This window comes from Zootoca vivipara, chromosome 15 (assembly GCF_963506605.1).
Source record: "Zootoca vivipara chromosome 15, rZooViv1.1, whole genome shotgun sequence".
In the NCBI taxonomy this organism is placed as follows: domain Eukaryota; kingdom Metazoa; phylum Chordata; class Lepidosauria; order Squamata; family Lacertidae; genus Zootoca; species Zootoca vivipara.
Window position 1 is genome coordinate 2,449,832 of NC_083290.1, and position 19,411 is coordinate 2,469,242.

At 50.0% G+C, this 19,411-nt stretch overlaps 1 protein-coding gene across 1 annotated transcript in view; it reads left to right on the top strand.

Moving 5' to 3' along the window:
* Positions 1-1,068: 1,068 nt before the first annotated feature.
* Positions 1,069-19,411, top strand: part of ABR (ABR activator of RhoGEF and GTPase) — a 121,091-nt gene continuing 102,748 nt past the window's right edge. The window contains exon 1 of the mRNA XM_035138839.2: positions 1,069-1,812. Within this exon, the coding sequence (XP_034994730.2) occupies positions 1,224-1,812 (589 nt within the window). The 5' untranslated portion in view covers positions 1,069-1,223. The remainder of the gene's footprint in view (positions 1,813-19,411) is intronic.

Genomic DNA, 19,411 nt, shown 5'->3' on the forward strand with positions numbered 1-19,411 from the left:
CTATCCGTCACTTCTAGCCACAATGGCTATGTTCTCCCTCCACTGTCGGTTGCTGGGAATCACAAGAGGGGGGAGAGTTGCTGTTGCAATAAAGTCCTGCTAGTGGGCTTTCCATTTTGGCATCTGTTTGGCCCATGTGCGAACAGGGGGCTGGGGGATCAGATGGGCTTTTTTGCCCTGATCTAGCTGCAATGCTCTTCATATGGAACCTCCAGATCCAGAGGCAGTCTATCTAGGTTCCTAGGTTCTTTGGGGCATTCGGCCACTGAGAGAACAGGATGCTGACCCTCGGGCCTGATCTAGCAACCAGGTTATTCTTGCATTCGTGTGTCTCTCGCTGCTTCATGCTCCATTTGACTGCAATGGCAATCAGAGGTGGTGGAAGCAGGTAGCCCAAACTGGCACCTGATTGGCCGCCGTGAAAGCCGGAAGCTGGATCAGAAGGTGATGCAGCAGCCACCAAGCTCTCTTTGGAAAGCAGGGTTTCCCAAACTTGGGTCTCCAGCTGTTTTCAGACTACAGTTCCCATCATCCCTGACCACTGGTCCTGCTACGGTAGTTACGGATGATGGGAGTTGTAGTCCAACAACAGCTGGAGACCAGAGTTTTGGAAACCCTGTAAGGCAGTGGTGGCCAAACTTGGCCCTCCAGCTGTTTTGGGATTACAACTCGCATCATCCCTAGTGGTCAGGGATGATGGGAGTTGTAGTCCCAAAACACCTGGCGGGCAAAGTTTGGCAACCACTGCGGGAAGGCAGCCAGACACACATTTCTCTAGGAATATGAGGAAACGATTCAGACCCCCTTTTCGCGTTTGGATTTTTTTGGGGGGGGGCTGGTCCCAGCCACTCTTGCTCTCCAGCAAGCGCGTGCACCGCGCATTAGGGGGTCCTGCGCGTCTTCTTGCACGCAGAAGGAGCGCGCCCACCAGATCCTGGGACGGCATCCTGGGACGGCCTTTGCAGCCCCGCCCGCTGGGCGGATCCCTCCGGGCGGAGAGAGGGGCTGGCCCAGGGCGCCGAGAGCGGAAGAAGCTCCCGAAGCGAGAGGAGGAGGAGGAGGGAGGAGGAGGAGGAAACTTTGGGGAAAGTTTGAATTTATTTGTGCTCCGGGGGAGGCGGCCGGGCGAACACCTTCCGCGCAAAGGGGTGGGGACGGGGCTCTCCATCCTCGGCCAGGGACCTCCGCCCCGGGAGGCCCCGAACCGGCCCCGGCGTCCAGCCATGGGAGACCCAGGGGGAGAAGGGGAAGAAGCGGCGGCGGAGTTCGAACGCCACTGGCGCCTCGAGTTCCCCGGCGAGGCGGCGCCGGCGCTGCGCCTGGACTCGGTGGCTTCCATGGAGGAGGAGCTGGGCCGGTGCCGGCGGACGCTGCAGCGGCTCCAGCGGGCCCTGCAGGAGGAGAAGTTCAAAGTGGTCTACTTGGAGGCGGCGCTGCAGCGGCGGGGAGAAGAAGGAGGAGGCGGAGGGCAGTCGCCCGCCTCGTCCAGCCCCGGCGCGCCCGGGGCGCACAAGGAGACGCCGAGGGGTCTTTCCAGCCCCGGCGCGCCTAGGGCGCACGACTCGGCGGCGCCGGGGGAGCCCCCGTTGGCCCGGCGCTTGCCTCCGCCGCCGCCCCCTCGCCTCTGGAAACGCCCCCCAAATCGGGAGCTCCCCGACGGCTGCGGCTCCCCCGAGCGCCGCCTGCGCCCGGCCCAGGAAAGCGAGTCTCCCGGCTGCAGCAGCGACCCCGAAAGAGCAGGAGGAGGAGGAGGAGGAGGAAGCAGTGACTGGAGCTGCACCAGCTCCGACCACGAGGATGCTTCGTCCATAGGTAGGTCTTCGGGCGAGGAGAAGGGGTCCCACCCCACCCTCAGTCTCTCTCCCATTTTTCAGAAAGACTGTGGTAGACTGCGTCTGTCCAGGGAGGCTCCATTGAACTGACTTGGCTTTGCACCTTTTATTATAACAGTGTCATTCCTGGGATATGACTGCAGCTTTGGGACTTAACTGCCTTGTGCTGAGCTACATCTTTGGGCTATCTGGCACTCATGGAGGATAAGGCTGTCTTTGGCTTCTGGCCAGGATGGCTCTCCTCTTCCTCCACAGCTGGAGGCAGCCATGCTTCTGAATGCCAGCTGCTGGAAACCGCAGGATGGGAGAGTGTTGCTCTTGTGCTTTAATCCTGATTGCAGGCTGCCCATTGGGGGGTGTCTGGCGCCAGGCTCATTTTGTACCAGGCTATCAAAGTGAGGATGGCCAGGCGGCAGGATGGTGTCTAACAATCTCCATCTGGGAGTGCCTGCCCGAGGATCATTGGATCTGGACTGTTTTCACACACACTAAGACCACATCCTGTAGAATTCTCACACTTCTATTTTATCTGAATGAATTTCGGGAACCGAAATATTCCTTCTGTGCAGCCTGAGCAAGAGCGGTGAACGAGTCAATTGTCTCTTGTCTTCGCTCACCCCACCCCACTGCCCTGCTCACTCACAGCTGTGAAGAATTATGTTATGAATGGTCTGTGTCACCATTAATAAAAAGAGGTCGGAATAGGCCCCTATATACGTGGACTGTCCCTGAATCAAGTGACTTTTCTTCTGTAAGTTCTTAATCTAACTCAAGGTTGTCATATAAACTAACCAGATGTTTGAATATCAATCACAGTCAGTCCGTCATCTGAAAAATAAGACTTTAGGGTCGTCTAGTCCCCAAATGGCAACTAGACATTCCATTTTGGCAACTTAGTTTAAGGAGCCCCTAGCTTATATATCTGAGTTTCTAACACTGCTGCCTTAACTTGCTGGAGTACCAACATCCCTTGATAAATAACAACAACAAATTAAGTGCCTCTGCATGAAATTAATAATACATCCTTCGACAAAGGCTAATGGATGCCCTCTTTAAACTTCTTTATGGTTTTTATTGTATGGTTTTATGGCTTTATAGTTGGAAACTGCTTTGATGTATTTGATAAAGCAGTAGGCAAACAGTTTTTATAAATAAATCAACAGCAGCAGATTTTGGGGCGCAAACCTCCCCACAGCCCAGCATCACAGATTCCCCCAGCTCAGCCTCAATATTCAGACCTGGAACCAAGCCCATTGCTCAAAGCAAGTCTTGGGTTTGTTTTCGTTCTGCCAGCCGCAAAGCCTCTCCAGGGAAGACCGAGGCAGCTCCTTAGAGAGAGCAGGATTGATGCCGCTGTCAAAATAGCTTAATAGGTCCAGGGCTTTCAGGAAGAGCATGTTATCCCGGGTTTTAATTTGGCCCCTAGAGGCAAATCCTCTCTCAGCTATGCACACATAGCTTCGAGGGGGTTACGGGGATTCATCCCCGCTGGAAATGTCCTGGGGTGTCCAAGCCAGTTTTCAGCGCTAACACTCAATATAGCGATGTCTTTGCAGTAATGGGAGCCCAAGGTGCCCCTGGGCATGTACAGAGGGCCCTGTGCTCATGTCTAAGTGACAACACCTTCCCCAAAACACCTGCGGTTACAGGGAGGGTTGGGGTTAGAGGGAAATTAAACATTAAGACGGGATGCAGTCTCTTGGTGCACAAGCAATGAATGTCATGGCACAAGGCAAGGGGTGCCAGACTCCAAATCCCATCAGGCCACAGCTCAGTGGCAGGACAGCTGCTTGGCATGCAGAAGGTCCCAGGTGCAATCCCCCCAAACCCCAAGCCTGCCTACACGCCATACATTTAAAGCATATTTCCCTCCACCACTGAAGAATCCTGGGAACTGCAACTGCAGTTTAAAGGTAACAGGAACTGTAGTTCTCTGTGAGGGTTCCAGAATTCTTGGGGGGGGGGGGAATGTGTGCTTGAAATGTAAGCAGATCAATTGGCAAGAGGTGGGAAGGACCAGGGCAGGGGATCTTGAAGACTCACTGCCGCTCAGAGCAGGCAACACTGGCCTGGGTGGGCAGAGAATCTGACCTGGTAGTAAGAGGTGGGGGGTGGGGGGTGGGGAAGAACCACAGCTCAGCAGAAGACCTTTGCAAGAAGAAGGTCCCATTAACAAGGACCAAGTGGGAGGCGATTCAATTGTCATGCAACTCGGGAGTCATCTGATGAAGCTGAGAGGTCAGAGATTCTGCAAAGTCAAGAGGAAGGACTTTGTCACACAGCACTGCTACACTGTTTGCTTCCACCAGAGAGAGCGAAGGAAAGTCATTGAGGTTGAGGCTGTCCCTGGCCACAAGGCGCAATGGCTCTGTTCTCAATGCCTCTGCATTGTTGGAAACTGCAAGTGAAGAGAGCTGCTGCTGCCTTCAGGCAGTGCTGGCGAACCTATGACACACGTGTCAGATGTGACACGCAGAGCCCTCACTGCTGGCACGCGCTCCATCGGCCCATTCGCACTGTTGTTGTTGTTGTTTCCCCCCATTTGTTCTCCTGCTCCTACAGCTTGTCTCCGCTGTTAAAACCCGGATCCTTTTGTTGTTGTTGTTGCTGGTAGCCAGAGATTGGTTTTTTAACCCTTTCTGTACTTCCCCCCTGGCGCTTTGGCAGACTATGATTTGTTTTTTAACCTGTTCTGTGCTGATTTTTTTGGCGCTTTGGCAGATTATGTTGGTGCTGCATGTTAGTTCCAGCGAAGGTATTATTCATCATTTATTTCTGTTCTCCCCCCCCCCAAAAAAAAGCGCAGCAGCTTTGGGGCACCCCCCCCCAATAACAAAGCAACTTTTGCACCCCCCCAAAAAAACTCCAAAACTTTGGTCAGTAGCTCCCCGCAAAAAGCTCGACAACTCTGGGCACTTTGTGATAAATAAGGGTTTTTTGGTTTGGTTAAATAATTAGTTTTTGGTTTATTAAATACAGTTATATATTACAATTATACATTTTTGTTATTTAAACTATAAATATCACGAAATTATGGGTTTTTTCTTGAAGTGACACACCACCCGAGTTATGCTCGGTTTTTTGGCGAATTTTGGCACACCAAGCTCAAAAGGCTGCCCATCACTGTTCAGGTCCTGCTTGTGGGATTCTCATCGGAGGCCCACTGTTAGAAACTCAGATGTATAAGCCAGGCACTAAGGATCCCCAGGTGGTAGAGATGCCAGGCGCCATTCTTGCACCCCAGGCATCTTCACTTGGTCGCAAGCGGCCGATTGCCAGGTGCAAAATACGCCTGGTTAATTTTGAACGTTGGCAATGCCAGGGATGCGGAATTACATCCGGCCAAATCCTTGTTTCGCCCACCTACGTGGGCCACTTTGAATGGGTGGTTAGTCGCCCAAGCTCACAACAGCGCCAGGCAACCTGTTTCCTTTTGCCTGCGCTGTTTGACTTCAGAAGGTCCTAGGTTCAATCCACACTGGCGTCTCCAGAGAGACCCCCTGCCTGAAACCCCTGCGAGCCGCTGCTGGGTAGAGAAGGCAGTCTTGAGCCAAATGGGTCAGGAATGGATTTTCAGCTGGGTTCCTCCCGCGGGGTTGTTGCTTGTTTGTGCCTGTGCACACCTAGGGCTGTCTAGAGCAGCCAGATCATAGAAACGTAGGATCATCGAGTTAGAAGGGGTCCAAAGGGCCATCTAGTCCAACCCCCTGCAAAGCAGGAATCACAACTAAAGTACCCCTGAGAGATGACCCCCACTTTCCAAGGCAGTCCATTCCACTGTCGGAAGCTTCTTTCCCTGGGGCTGCACTAGTTTCAGCTTCGACTTTAAAACGCAGCTTAGCTCAACTTTTTTTTTTGAAATCGTTTTTATTTCATTTTACAAATATAAATTTATAACAATACCAAATACATATCCGTATATAGAGATTTCTTTGAATCTCCAGACTCCCCCCCCCCACCCTCCATGGGTCCTATTATCAACATTTAAAACTGCATATAATCTATATTTTGTATCCATCCCTATTATCCATAGAACTTGTTACCCTGTTTCTCCGAAAATAAGACGTAGCCATAAAATAAGCCATAGCAGGATTTTTAAGCATTCAAGGAATATAAGCCATACCCCGAAAATAAGCCATAGTGATAGGCAGTTTAACCGTGTAGGTTAAACTGTATCATACTTAATAAAGAAATAAGACATCCCCTGAAAATAAGCCATAGTGTGTGTGTTTTTTTAGGAAAAATATAAGACGGTGTCTTATTTTTGGAGAAACACTGGTACGTTACAAGTGAAGTTAGAATCCTGCTAATGTTTCCATCTGCTCACAGTGGTCTCCTAAATAGATTATAATTCCCCCCCCCCCATTCTTTCAATAACTTTTTGTCCTCTTGGTTACTGCGCTTTCTGGTTCAGCCTTGCCATTTCTGCATAGTCCATCAGCTTAGTTTGCCATTCCTTTCAGGTAAGGGACTCCCTCCTTTCCATCTCTGGGCTAGTACGTAGGTAGCATCCGTGTGGCTGTTGTCAGATACATAAATGTAGCTCAGCTTTTTTCAAGGAAAGCTGAGATTCTCTCATGCGGCTGATTCCCTCCCCACTTGTTGCCCAACCCACCTAGTTCCTTTCCTAACCAGGAAGTTTCAGCTTTATATTTTGTATTATCCTGGGGGAACTTGGGTGTGTTTGAGCTGAATCTGACCTTCGCAGGGAGAACTGCTTGTGCCAGCTCTTTCGGAGGCAAGATGCTTGTCCAAAGGTCACGGTCCACATTGCCAAATTGATGGTGGTACAGCTGTGTCTTTTGAGAGGGTGGTTTTCTTCCAAGGCTATTGACCTGTGTCCTATATATTGATGCTCCCATGTGAAACTTTTTTCCCCTTTTCTTTAATTAGCTAAAAGCTCTCTTGGCAGGTTTGCGTCCTGCGGCCGTTCAGAGCCAAGCTTAGGTTTCTACTGTGTTTGGCATCCTTTTAGACCAGCCGTCACTAACCTGGCTTCCTCTAGATGCTTTAGACTACAACTCCCAGCAGTGGTTAGAGCCAGTGTGGTTAGAGTGCCGGACTAGGACCTGGGAAACCAGTGTTCAAATCTCCCCCTCTTGGCCATGAAGCTGACTGGGTGTGACCTTGGGCCAGTAGCGGTCTTCTCTCAGCCTAACCTACCTCGCAGGGTTGTTGTGAGGATTATTGGGAGAGAAGGGGGGAAAGCACGTACGCCACCTTGAGCTCCTTTGGAGCAAAAGGTGGGATATAAAGGCAATAAATAAAATATTATATGACAGCAACACCTGGAGGGTCATAGAATCATAGAGTTGGAAGAGACCACAAGGGCCATCCAGTCCAACCCCCTGCCGAGCAGGAAACACCATCAAAGCATTCCTGACATATGGCTGTCAAGGCTCTGCTTAAAGACCTCCAAAGGAGGAGACTCCACCACACTCCTTGGTAGCAAATTCCACTGTCGAACAGCTCTTACTGTCAGGAAGTTCTTCCTAATCTTCTTTCTTGTAGTTTGAATCCATTGCTCCGTGTCCGCTTCTCTGGAGCAGCAGAAAACAACCTTTCTCCCTCCTCTATATGACATCCTTTTATATATTTGAACATGGCTATCATATCACCCCTCAACCTTCTCTTCTCCAGGCTAAACATACCCAGCTCCCTAAGCCGTTCCTCATAAGGCATCATTTCCAGGCCTTTGACCATTTTGGTTGCCCTCTTCTGGACACGTTCCAGCTTGTCAGTATCCTTCTTGAACTGTGGTGCCCAGAACTGGACACAGTACTCCAGGTGACGTCTGAGCAGAGCAGAATACAGTGGTACTATTACTTCCCTTGATCTTTCTAGATGCTATACTCCTATTGATGCAGCCCATAATTGCATTGGCTTTTTTAGCTGCTGCACCACACTGTTGACTCATGTCAAGTTTGTCCCCTAGCCCTGATCAAGATGATTGCATTTGCTGTCCAATTCTGAAACTTCATTTATCTCTAGCTCATTTAGGTTTCTTTATTATTAACTTCTTAGTTTTATCAGCTGAGCTGGTTCCTTACAGCACTGCTGATCTCTGAGTAAAGCTTTGAGAGCCAAAGAGAGGGTTTCGTTCAGCATTTTGCCATTACAGAGCAGAAATGGGCAAACTCCTTCAATTTCTTGGTGCAGAAGTCACAGTGCAATCTTGCAGGTGCCTCCAAGAGTTTAAGAGACTCACCTGCAGCTATAGGACTGCAGCCTCAGCCTCCTGAGAAACTTGGTTTTAATTTTGTTTTTTGGAAGAAAGTCAAGTTTCTAGTCCCCGGGAGTGGGGGTGGGGAGGTACTGTAATTGAATGCATGTTCTGAGGAGTGCCCAGTGGAATCGTAAAAGGCTGGGTCTCTTGAAAAGCAGTATTCAACAAATTTGACATTTGGGTGCCTCATATAATGTGTCACCTCCAGCGGGGGCTGCTTGATGACAGCATTATATTTTATGTATATAGGAAGATATGATGTAGTTATAAAATTAGGCTGCAAAAATATCATACAGTCTGGAGTTTGGCTCTTTTATACAGATAATAGTGTGTGTGTGTGTGTGTGTGTGTGTGTGTGTAATTTTGCATATAATTACTCAGGCTTCTTTTAAAAAATGAAAAAAATTTGACAGTGCACAAGCAGACACCAGCAGGTGCTTGATGCAAGAGGTGGTCCAATGGAGAGTGAAGCTTGATTGGGTCAGAACCCCCAAGTCCTGTGTGTAAATCTGCATCAAACAGGATTCCTCCTCCATGTGCAGCTGCGTAACATTTAAAGGCCTTAACCGCTTGAGACCAGGTTACCTGAGAGGCCACTGTCTCCATGCTTACCTGCCTGAACTTTAAGATGGAGTTAGGAGGTCTTGGCCCATGTATACTGGCTGAATGAAGTGGAGCCGAGGGTTATTGCAGACAGGGCCTTATTGGTGGTGCCTCTTCTGGCTATGGAAACCCCCCCCCCCCAGGGAAACCCACTTGGCTCCTTCTGTTTCTTCCAGGTTCTTGAGATCTGTTGGGTTTTTTTTGGTTTTTTTAAAATCCCACTGATTGTGTGAACTTTTTTTTTTTTAAAGGCTGCAATTGTTTTTATAATACTGTTGTGATTTACCGACTTTCAACCTTGTGGATTATTGTTTTCCCTCTGAGCGCAGATGCGTCGCTCTCTTGCAAGAAAGGCGCCGGGTCGCGCCTTTAAAAGACTAACCTCTCTTATTATGGCATAAGCTTTTGCGGACTGCGCCTGGGTCTGTATCCACCAGGGAACTCTACTTCTGAGCGGCCAATATCAATACCATAAAGAATAATACTAATTTATGATGTTGGGAAAGATTGAGGGCGCTAGGAGAAGGGGACGACAGAGGACGAGATGGTTGGACAGTGTTCTCGAAGCTACGAACATGAGTTTGACCAAACTGCGGGAGGCAGTGGAAGACAGGAGTGCCTGGCGTGCTCTGGTCCATGGGGTCACGAAGAGTCGGACACGACTAAACGACTAAACAACAAAGATGTAGTTCCTGCTGGGTCAATGGCCAATGGATGGGGGGTGGGAAGGTGGGAGTGGGTGTGTGTGTGAAAACCTACCGGCATCGTTCCAATCCCTTTTGCCTCTGGCCCCACCCACCACTGAGGGCTGGCCCTCAGAAGGTTCCCCAGGTGGGGAATGTGGCCCCTGGGCTGCAAACAGTTTCCCCACCCCATACGTAGATAATTGATCAATCAACACACGCTTGAGTTGATTGTTCAGCAGATTAATCAACCACGCACTTGAGTTGATTAATCTGCAAGGCCCTGAGAGTCAAGGGTGGCTGGGGGGAAATGAGCAAAACATCCTTTCAGCCGGCCAAGGATTTCAGCTGGGGCTTTCGTTGCTCTGCAGACCATGTGTGTGTGTGCGTGAGAGAGAGAGAAAGAAAGAAAGAAAGAAAGAAAGAAAGAAAGAAAGAAAGAAAGAAAGGGGACTAGGTGGATCAGATGGCAATTTGTTATCTTCTCAGCTGCAGAAGGTCGGCAAGGAAACGGGTGATCTGATCGTGCTGGCGATCTTTTGCCTTGCCAGTAAAGCCACAGTTGGCAATTTCCCGAGCTGGTGCTGCTCTCTACCTCGGTCCCCCCCCCTTGTGATTTCTTGTATTTTTAGTGCGCAAACCCAAATTGAGGAGAGGCCTGCTAGACCACAGATGGGGGCAGGAAGTGTCAGAGATCTGTCGTCTTTGTCCTCTGCTTGCAGACTTTTTGCAGAGGCATCTGCCTGACCTCTGTTGGAAACAGGATACTGGGCTGGGCGATGCAGGGAAAGGTGAGGGGCAGGTTCTGCGCCGCTACTTCCGTTTCACCACTTGGGGGCGCATGGAGAGGCTTTGTTGCCTGGAAGGGAGAAAGATGCTCGAGTTTGACCTTCTTTGGCCACCCAGCCTGCTGGCTACCTCTGCAACGCTCAAGGGCTTTCTCCCAGTTGGAAAGAACACCCTTGGAGTGTGTCCTGGTTGCTTTTCCTTCAAAACCAGAGGGACACAAAACCTCGATAGTTTAATGCGAGCTAAACTGCGGCCCCTTTTGATGCAGTTGGACTACGGCTCCCATCATCCCTGAGCGCTGGCCACACCAGCAGGAGCTGATGGGAACTGGAGTCCAGCAAACCCAGGGACACTAGAAATGGTGGGTAATCTGATTCAGGGCAGATTAAAGAAAAGTCCTTTTTTCACGCAGCACCTAGTTGAACTGTGGAACTCCCTGCCACAGGAGGCAGCGATGGCCACCAACTTGGGTGCCTTTAAAAGAGGATTTGACAAATCCAGCACTCTTCTTACACTCTAAACAGCTGGGTGGGGGGGGCACATGTTTCACCAGCAGCCCATTTTGTTGTGGGTTCAAGACTGGGCCAGAGTGACTTGAAATGCAGCTTTGCTAACATTAAAATAAAATCGTTAAAATTAAGCAACTTAAGGGCTAGAATTCTGAGCAACAGAGGGGGACACTTTCCAGCTTGAGAGTCACATTGCTTTGTGGGGCGGGGTGTGCTAGTAGTGGGCGGAGCCAGTGGAAAAAGTGGGTGGGGCATTGCATGTAAATACAGTACCTCAAGGAGCGCCCCTCTCTATATGAAGCTCCCCAGACCCTGAGATCCTCACCTGAGGCCCCTCTTTGTGTGCCCCTTCCACTAGAAGTCCGGAGGGTGGCAACACGAGAACAGGGCCTTTTCTGCAGTGGCTCCTTGTTTGTGGAATGCATCTCCCCAGGAAGGTTTGCCTGGTGCCTTCATTATACACCTTCAGGCGCCAGGTGACTGGTTCCTCTTCTGCCAGGCCTTTGGCTGATTGACATCCTACCTATACCCTTTTAGATGTGTCTTGGAAATGGGGGGTTATTGGTTTGTTTAGTATATTATTTTTATTATGCATTTTGTGCTTTAAATTTTGTATTTTTACTTCGTATACCACCCTGAGATCTACGGATGAAGGGCAGTATACAAATTTAGTAAATAATAATTTTCACCTTGGCTTCTGCGCGGAGACCCTCACACCCCCTTCTCTCTGCCTTACATCCAGGCGAGGACGAGGCAGGATCAGAATTCAAGAACATGCAAAAACACTCCAGGAGGGTGCAATTTCCCCCCTGGCTGTTACAGTCGTACCTTCCGGAACGGATTCCGTTCGACTTCCAAAACGTTCGGAAACCAAAGCGCGGCTTCTGATTGGCTGCAGGAAACTTCTGCAGCCAGTCGGAAGCCCCATCGGATGTTCGAGTTCCAAAAAGAGTTCGCAAACCAGAACGGTCACTTCCAGGTTTGTGGCGTCCGGGAGCCAAAACGTTCAAGAACTAAGCTGTTTGAAAACCAAGGTAAAGGTAAAGGGACCCCTGGCCATTAGGTCCAGTCGTGTCCGACTCTGGGGTTGCGCGCTCATCTCGCTCTATTGGCCAAGGGAGCCGGCGTATAGCTTCCAGGTCATGTGGCCAGCAAGACAAAGCCGCTTCTGGCGAACCAGAGCAGCACACGGAAATGTCGATTACCTTCCCGCTGTAGTGGTACCTATTTATCTACTTGCACTTTGACGTGCTTTCGAACTGCTAGGTTGGCAGGAGCTGGGACCGAGCAACGGGAGCTCGCCCTGTCGCGGGGAATCGAACCGCCGACCTTCTGATCGGCATGCCCTAGGCTCTGTGGTTTAACCCACAGCGCCACCCGCGACCCAAGGTAAAACTGTGTTTATTATTACTAAATCAGGGCTGGTGAGGGGTGTGTCCAGGCAGCAGCTCAAGAGACCGGGTTCCACATTCAGCCGCTGGTCCTAAGCTTCTGCCCTGACCCGATTTAAAGGCTACGCAGTTCTTGCAGTACGAGGTGCCTCCTGAGAGCCGGTGGGTGGTTGGGAGGGAGCTTGCTTGCCCAGGAATGCCTCCTTGGAGTCCTGCCTGCTTGCTTTGCACCCGTCCTTGGTGGAGCTGTGCCAATGCCGCCCTGGGGAGAGGCTGGCGAAGCCTCTCTTGCCAAAGCAAACAGCCCTTGTTTATTGGGTGTGCTTGGGCTGTTGACTCAGGAGAGGAGGAAGATGTCCTCTGGCAGCGAAGCCAAGCTGGGCTGCTTGCCTCTAGGGCAACACGGCAACTGCTACACCCTGCAGGTGTGACATGCCTACCTGTGTGTTTTTCTCAAGCTTGAGCCAGGAGTGGCAGGGAAGCAGAGCCCTTGGGGAAGGGCTGTAGCGTAGCGGTACAGCCCTCGCTCTTCATGCAGAAGGGCCTGGCCGCATCTCCGGGTCCTGGAGAGCTGCTGCCAGTCAGTATAGGCGATACTGAACTAGATGAACCCTTGCTATTTCAACCCTGAATTCATAACCTCGAGGACTGGAAACTTGATTTATTTTTAGGGGAAGGGCAGTGGCTCAGTGGTAGAGCACCTAAAGTCAATCTCCAGCATCTCTAGGTACGACTGGGAACGGACACCCTGTCTGAAATCCTGGAGAGCTGTTGCCAGTCAGTGTGGACAGTATTGAACTAGATGGACCAGTGGTCTGACTTCCTATGTCGTTTGCCAGTTGCTTTCTCTATTGGCCCCAAAGGATAGCAGATAAAAGATTTCCGTCAGGGATCCTGCTGCAGTGGATTTTCTGCCTCCAAAGCGGGTTGGACTAGATGCCCTCTGAGGTCCTGTTCTGGGGGGGTTGCCTCCTGATTGTGAAGAGTTGTGCAGGCCGCCTCTGCTCTGAGGTCCTGTGGTTTCCCCTCATCCCAGCATGGGGAATGGTCAGAGTGACAAGGGACAAATTATCCCTCCCCCAGCAGATCCTTGGGTTTCCAGGAGTCAGTTTGGCACACAAGTGACACCCCTAGAGCAACACTCCCTAACCTGGCTGCCCTCCAGATTATAATTATGACCATTTATTAAATTGTTATTATCGCCCTTCATCTGAAGATCGCAGGGCAGTTCACAACGTAAGAGTACAAATTGAGAACTCAAAACACACAATGAAACAAACCAATAGCCCCCTTTCGTCAAAACACATTTAAAAGGCCATAGATTGCTTAATTAACCAAAGACGCAGGAGAAGAGGAAGGCTTTTGCCTGGCACCTAAAGACATGGAGTGAAGGCGCCAGGGGAGCCTCTCTGGGGAGAGCATTCCGCAAGCAGGGAGCCACTACAGAAAAGGCCCCGTTCTCGTGTTGCTGCCCTCAGGACCTCTCATGGAGGAGGCACACAAAGAAGGGCCCCAGGTGATGATCTCAGGGTCCAGGGCTGCTCAAAAGGAGAGGGGCAGTCCTTGAGGGATTGCCATTTAAAGCTTTATAGGTCAAAACCAGCACTTTGAATTGGGCCCAGAAACCAATTGGCAGCCAGTGCCATTGGGCTAGGATTGGCATTATATTCTCAAACCTCCTAGCCCCGGTGAGCAACCTGGCCACCAAATTCTGCACCAGCTGAAGATGGGTGACACCTGGCTTGAGAGCAGTACATGTGAAAAGGATCTAGGAGTCTTGGTAGACCACAAACATGACATGAGTCAGCAGTGTGATGCAGCAGCTAAAAAAGCCAATGCAATTCTGGGCTGCATCAATAGGAGTATAGCATCTAGATCTAGGGAAGTAACAGTACCACTGTATTCTGCTCTGGTCAGACCTCACCTGGAGTACTGTGTCTAGTTCTGGGCACCACAGTTCAAGAAGGATACTGACAAGCTGGAACGTGTCCAGAGGAGGGCAACCAAAATGGTCAAAGGCCTGGAAACGATGCCTTATGAGGAATGGCTTAGGGAGCTGGGTATGTTTAGCCTGGAGAAGAGAAGGTTAAGGGGTGATATGATAGCCATGTTCAAATATATAAAAGGATGCCATATGGAGGAGGGAGAAAGATTGTTTTTTGCTGCTCCAGAGAAGCGGACACGGAGCAATGGATTCAAACTACAAGAAAGAAGATTAGGAAGAACTTCCTGACAGTAAGAACTGTTCGGCAGTGGAATTTGCTACCAAGGAGTGTGGTCTCCTTCTTTGGAGGTCTTTAAGCGGTGGCTTGACAGGCATATGTCAGGAATGCTTTGATGGTGTTTCCTGCTCGGCAGGGGGTTGGACTGGATGGCCCTTGTGGTCTCTTCCAACTCTATGATTCTATGATTCTGAACTGTCTTCAGAGGCAGCCCTATGTATAACAAATTCCAGCCTAGAGGTTAGCAGAGCATAGACGGCAGAAGGAAGACATTGTGAGACTCCAGGGGCCTGATGGGAGTTGTAGTTTCCGACACCTGGAGGGGCAGCTGGTTGGGGAAGTCTGATGTTACTGAAGAGCTCTCACCTAAAAACTTCAGATGGCTCATTGGTGAGGCTCCTTATACAGCATCTCCTCTCTGAGGCCTCGAGTGGCTTGCAACACTTTGAGCTGCCAGGGCTACTCTCAGGAAATGGTGGTCTCTGCACCTGCCTCGAAGCGATGTCCCTGCGGTTTTGCTGCCTCGTTCCCCCTCAAAAGGAAGCGAAAGCCTTTTGCCGATGGTAAAAGCAGAAGCGAGCTCTTGGAGGGGCCGGGAAGGAAGCCTTCCCATTTATCAAAACGATGATTATTATCTATTGCTTTTTTCAGAAAAAGAAAAGAAAGCAACTTGCAAGAAACGCAAGTGTAAAAAGCAGTGTAAAACACACCACGAGAACAAAAGCCTGCTGGATCAGGCCGGTTTCCCACCTGTTTCCAGCCTCCTGTCTCCGCAGTGGCCAAATGTCCCTGAGAACCTAGGAACCTAGATAGACTGTCTATGGGCATGGAGGTTCCATCAGAGGAGCTCTGTAGCTGGATCAGGCCAATGGAACCATCTCGGCCAGCATTTTGTTCTCCCACAGGCCCCAAAGGGAAGCCTACAAGCAGGATCCGAGCACAGCCCTCTCCCCTCCTGAGGTTTCCAGGAACTGGGATTCATTCTGTTATGTATGATTATGTTTTTATATTGCAAACTGCCCTATGATCTTCAGCCGCTCTCTCCTCCTGCGGCTTCCAGCAACTCGTATTCAGGAGCCCCGCTGCCTCCAGCAGTCAAGGCTGAGCCTTGCAATCAGGGCTAGTAGCCTTTGATAGCCCTCTCTTCCATGAAGTTCCCATTTAGGTTTGCGGCCACCGCAGCGTCCCATGGGAGCGAGTAATAGACATATATCAAAAAACAGATCCGAAAACCCCAGCCCATCAGAAACTCTCAAGAGGGTGCAAAGGAGGGCCAGCAAAGGGTGTAGCCTGGGGAGGGGGGGTCCCAAGGGCCAGATAGAGGGGCCTTAAGGGCCACACTTGGCCCTGGCCCAAGGCAGCTCAGGGACCTGCAAAACTCTCGCGTCAAGTTTCAAGTTGTTGGTTTTTTAAAAAGTGTTATTTAGAGAATGCAAAAGCTACCAAAGTTCCTGGGCACACATTTTTTGCGTGTTTGGTAGAAACTGGAAAAAGAGAACAGCAACCTTAAAAAATAATAAGAGTTTTTAAAGCAGGGTTTAAATGCATGTTGATGGGGATACATTTGGGCCAGTTCTTCGCAGCTTTTTTTTTAGGGGGGGGGGAGGCACAGGCTCCCTTTTGGTGGCAATGTGACAGGCAGCCATTCAACTGGTGAAGGGCTCCCTTTTTCTCCCTGGAGAGGGCCGGACCCATCTAAAAACTATTGCATGGATCGCTTTGGGCCACAAGGTGGCGGCCTGGAGCTTGTTAAGGGCAGAGAGGCCAGAGAGCTTCTCAAAAGTAATAATATATCATTTTACCGGACTGGACCTGTCCTTGGTGGCTTCCATTTCTGCGTTCTCGTTCCCCCACCAGTAATTGCCTGGGCTTTGGGGACCTTGTGGTAAAGAAGGGAAGGAGAGGGTGGATTCTCTCTCTCTCTCTCTCTCTCTCTCTCTCTCTCTCTCTCTCTCTGTGTGTGTGTGTGTGTGTGTGCATTTTCTCGGTTCTTATTTTATTAGAGGTTTGCCTTCCATCGATTAGCTGTCTCTCCCTCTCTCTGCCTTTGTCACAGCAATAAGAGTTTTGCGTTGGCCCTAGAACTGGCCTCTGAAAGCCAGAAGGCCCAGCTGAAGTGGAAAGGCCCCTGAGCATGCGCAGAGGGTGTTTTAGCAGAGAGAGCCAGTGTTAGAAATTAACCAGGTATGTTTTGCAGCTGTGACCAATTGTGATCATGTGGAGATCTCAGGATGCCAGACATCTCCACCTGGCTGGCCCCTCCAGCCTTCTTAAGCAGGCAAACAGAAGAACTTATTTTTGCATTTGCACCCCACCTTTTTATCCCAGGAGTACGTGGTTCATCCCCTTCCACAGTTAAGCCTTACAACGACCCTGCAAGGTAGGTGAAGAGGCTGTGACTTACTCCAGGCTAACCCAGTGAGCTTCATGACGGAATGGGGATTCGAACCCTGATCTCCCAGGTGCGAAACTCCAACCCCTCCTCCACACTGGCTTCCTATTGTACTTCTCAGCTGTAGAAATTAAGTAGGTAAAAAACCCAGCAATTTAACATGAATTTTACTACCTTAACGAGACCATTGATCCATAAAATGGAAGCAGTAAACAGTGTACTGCAGTCACACAATCAATCAATCAATCAATGAGTGGCTGAACTGGGTTCCACACAGTCACAAAAACAAAACAAAAAGCCAACAAAACAAAAACAACAAAAACAGACAGACCTCAGCGTGAAACTCAAAACGGAAGTGTGGCACTCAAATTGGTAGCATAAAACTCAAAACGGAGCACGTTTGGCTTCCGAAAAAGGTTCACAAACCGGAACACTTCCGGGTTTGCAGTGTTTGGGTTCCGAGTTGTTTGAGAACCAAGGTACCACTGTGTGGGGAAAGCAAAATGTCACTTGGATGAAACCTGGGACATTCTGCATACAGGTTCTGCTATGGCTTCTCCCCTAAAAGTAAAGCCAAGATTCCAGTCCTCATGGTTCTGAATCAGTGGCTTAACAGCAAATGCCGTTGGTCCTTCTAGCTCAGTACTAGCAGCACTGACTGGCAGCATCCCTCCACGGTTTCAGGAAGAGCCTTTCCCAGCCCTGCTTGGCATGCAAAGCTTTTCACTCCAGTCCTTTTGCACTGATGTGAGTGGGCAAAGGAAGAAATCGGTCTTTTATCGGCCTCGGTCCAGTATACCTGAAGGAGCGTCTCCACCCCCACCATTCAGCCCAGACACTGAGATCCAGCACCGAGGGCCTTCTGGCGGTTCCCTCGTTGCGAGAAGTGAGGTTACAGGGAACCAGACAGAGGGCCTTCTCGGTAGTGGCACCCGCCCTGTGGAACGCCCTCCCAGCAGATGTCAAGGCAAGAAGTAATTATTTTACTTTCAGAAGACAACTGAAAGCGGCCCTGTTTAGGGAAGTTTTTAATGTTTGATGCTGTACTGTTTTTAATATTCGGTTGGAAGCCGCCCAGAGTGGCTGGGGAAACTCAGCCAGATGGGCGGGGTATAAATAATAAATTATTATTATTATTATAGTATTATTATTATTATTATTATTATTATTTTATTTTACTAATTTCTTCAATTCATTAGTCTCTTGACCCCGAGGAGCCTCCAAGCATCTTCCAAAAATGCGGAAATAGGGGAGGTAAACTTATGTACCCCATCTCAGTCGGTAGAGCCTGAGACGCTTCATCTCAGGGTCATGGGTTCGAGCCCAACATTGGGCTAAAGGGGGTTGGAAATCAGTGTTTCTCAACCTTTTTTGGGCCAAGGCACACTTGTTCCATGAAAAAAATCACGAGGCACACCACCATTAAAAAAGTTAAAAAATTTAACTCTGTGCCGCCCTATATTGACTATATAATTATGACTGTAAGAAACACTTGCCAATTGCTGTGTTGGTTGCAATCTCCTGTAATAAGGCTTCACATGCCGCTGATTTCTCTGCCAGCACAATCCTTTGCTCAGCAAGTTTCAGGTTGAGCTCATCCAGCCAGCTTCTTTAAGTTTGTCTAAAACCACCCTCCCGTGGTGGTGGCTGTTGAGAGCTGCGCTCGCCCCGCGTCGTGACCCGGCCGGCTTCCTTTCCGGCGGGTTAGTGTTGCCTATTGGTGGCCGCCAGGCACGTGACAATGCAAATCGCCTTTCTCGCCGCCGCACGTCGCGGCACACCAGCCAGCGTCTCGCGGCACACTACTGTGCCGCGGAACAGCGGTTGAGAAATGCTGGACTAGATGACCCCCGAGGTACCTTTCAACTCTTATGATTCTGTGATTCTACCTTGAGCTTACTGGGTGATATTGGGCCAGTTGCATGCTGTCTCCTCCCTCTCAACTTAGCCTTCCTTAGCCACCTCGAGTGCCTTGCAGTCAACTGATGGGCATGTAAGAATTAACCCCCGAAAAGAAACTAATGCGGATGAATGTGTGAATCTGCCTTTATTTCTGTCGTCTCTTGAGGATGAGGGTGGGGTGTTTGTGTGTGTGTGTGTGTGTTTGTGCACAGGCAACCAGAGAGTAAAAACACTGTCCTGATCCGTCTCCTTTGTGCAGGCATCTTAGGGTGCTAATTTTGGCACATTCTCTCCCCCCCCCCTTTTCCCACCTTCTGCTGGTGATTCATTGCCACCCCTCCCTCGTGACTCACTTGGAGGGTGAGGAAGGGTGTCGAGAGGCACTGTCAGTCAGTGAGTGAGGTGGCAGAGGAGAGGGTGGGTGGGTGGGTGGGTGGGTAGGGGAGAGAGAGAGAGAGAGATCACCCTTGGGAGACATAGAGTCAGGCAGCCGGCATTTTTCATAGAATTGTAGAGTCGGAAGGGACCCCCCAAGGAGGGAGAGTCCAGAACCTCCCAAGGGAATCCATTCCGCTATCAAACAGCTCTTACTGCCAGAAAGTTCTTGCGGATGTTCAGTCCAAATCTCCTTTCTTGTAACTTGAAGCCATGGGTTCGAGTCTCGCCCTCCAGGAGAAAACAAGCTTGGTGGATCCAAATCTTTTGCCGTTCTCCCTTATCTCCTGGTTTTGGATCCACATTTTTGGATGCCCCCTGAAGGATCAGGGTGCTGTTGGCTAGATCTATTCCAACAATAATCCCTTTTTTGTGATAAATTTTATTAGTTTTCCAATATTCTAAAATCCTAATATTTTGCCATTCT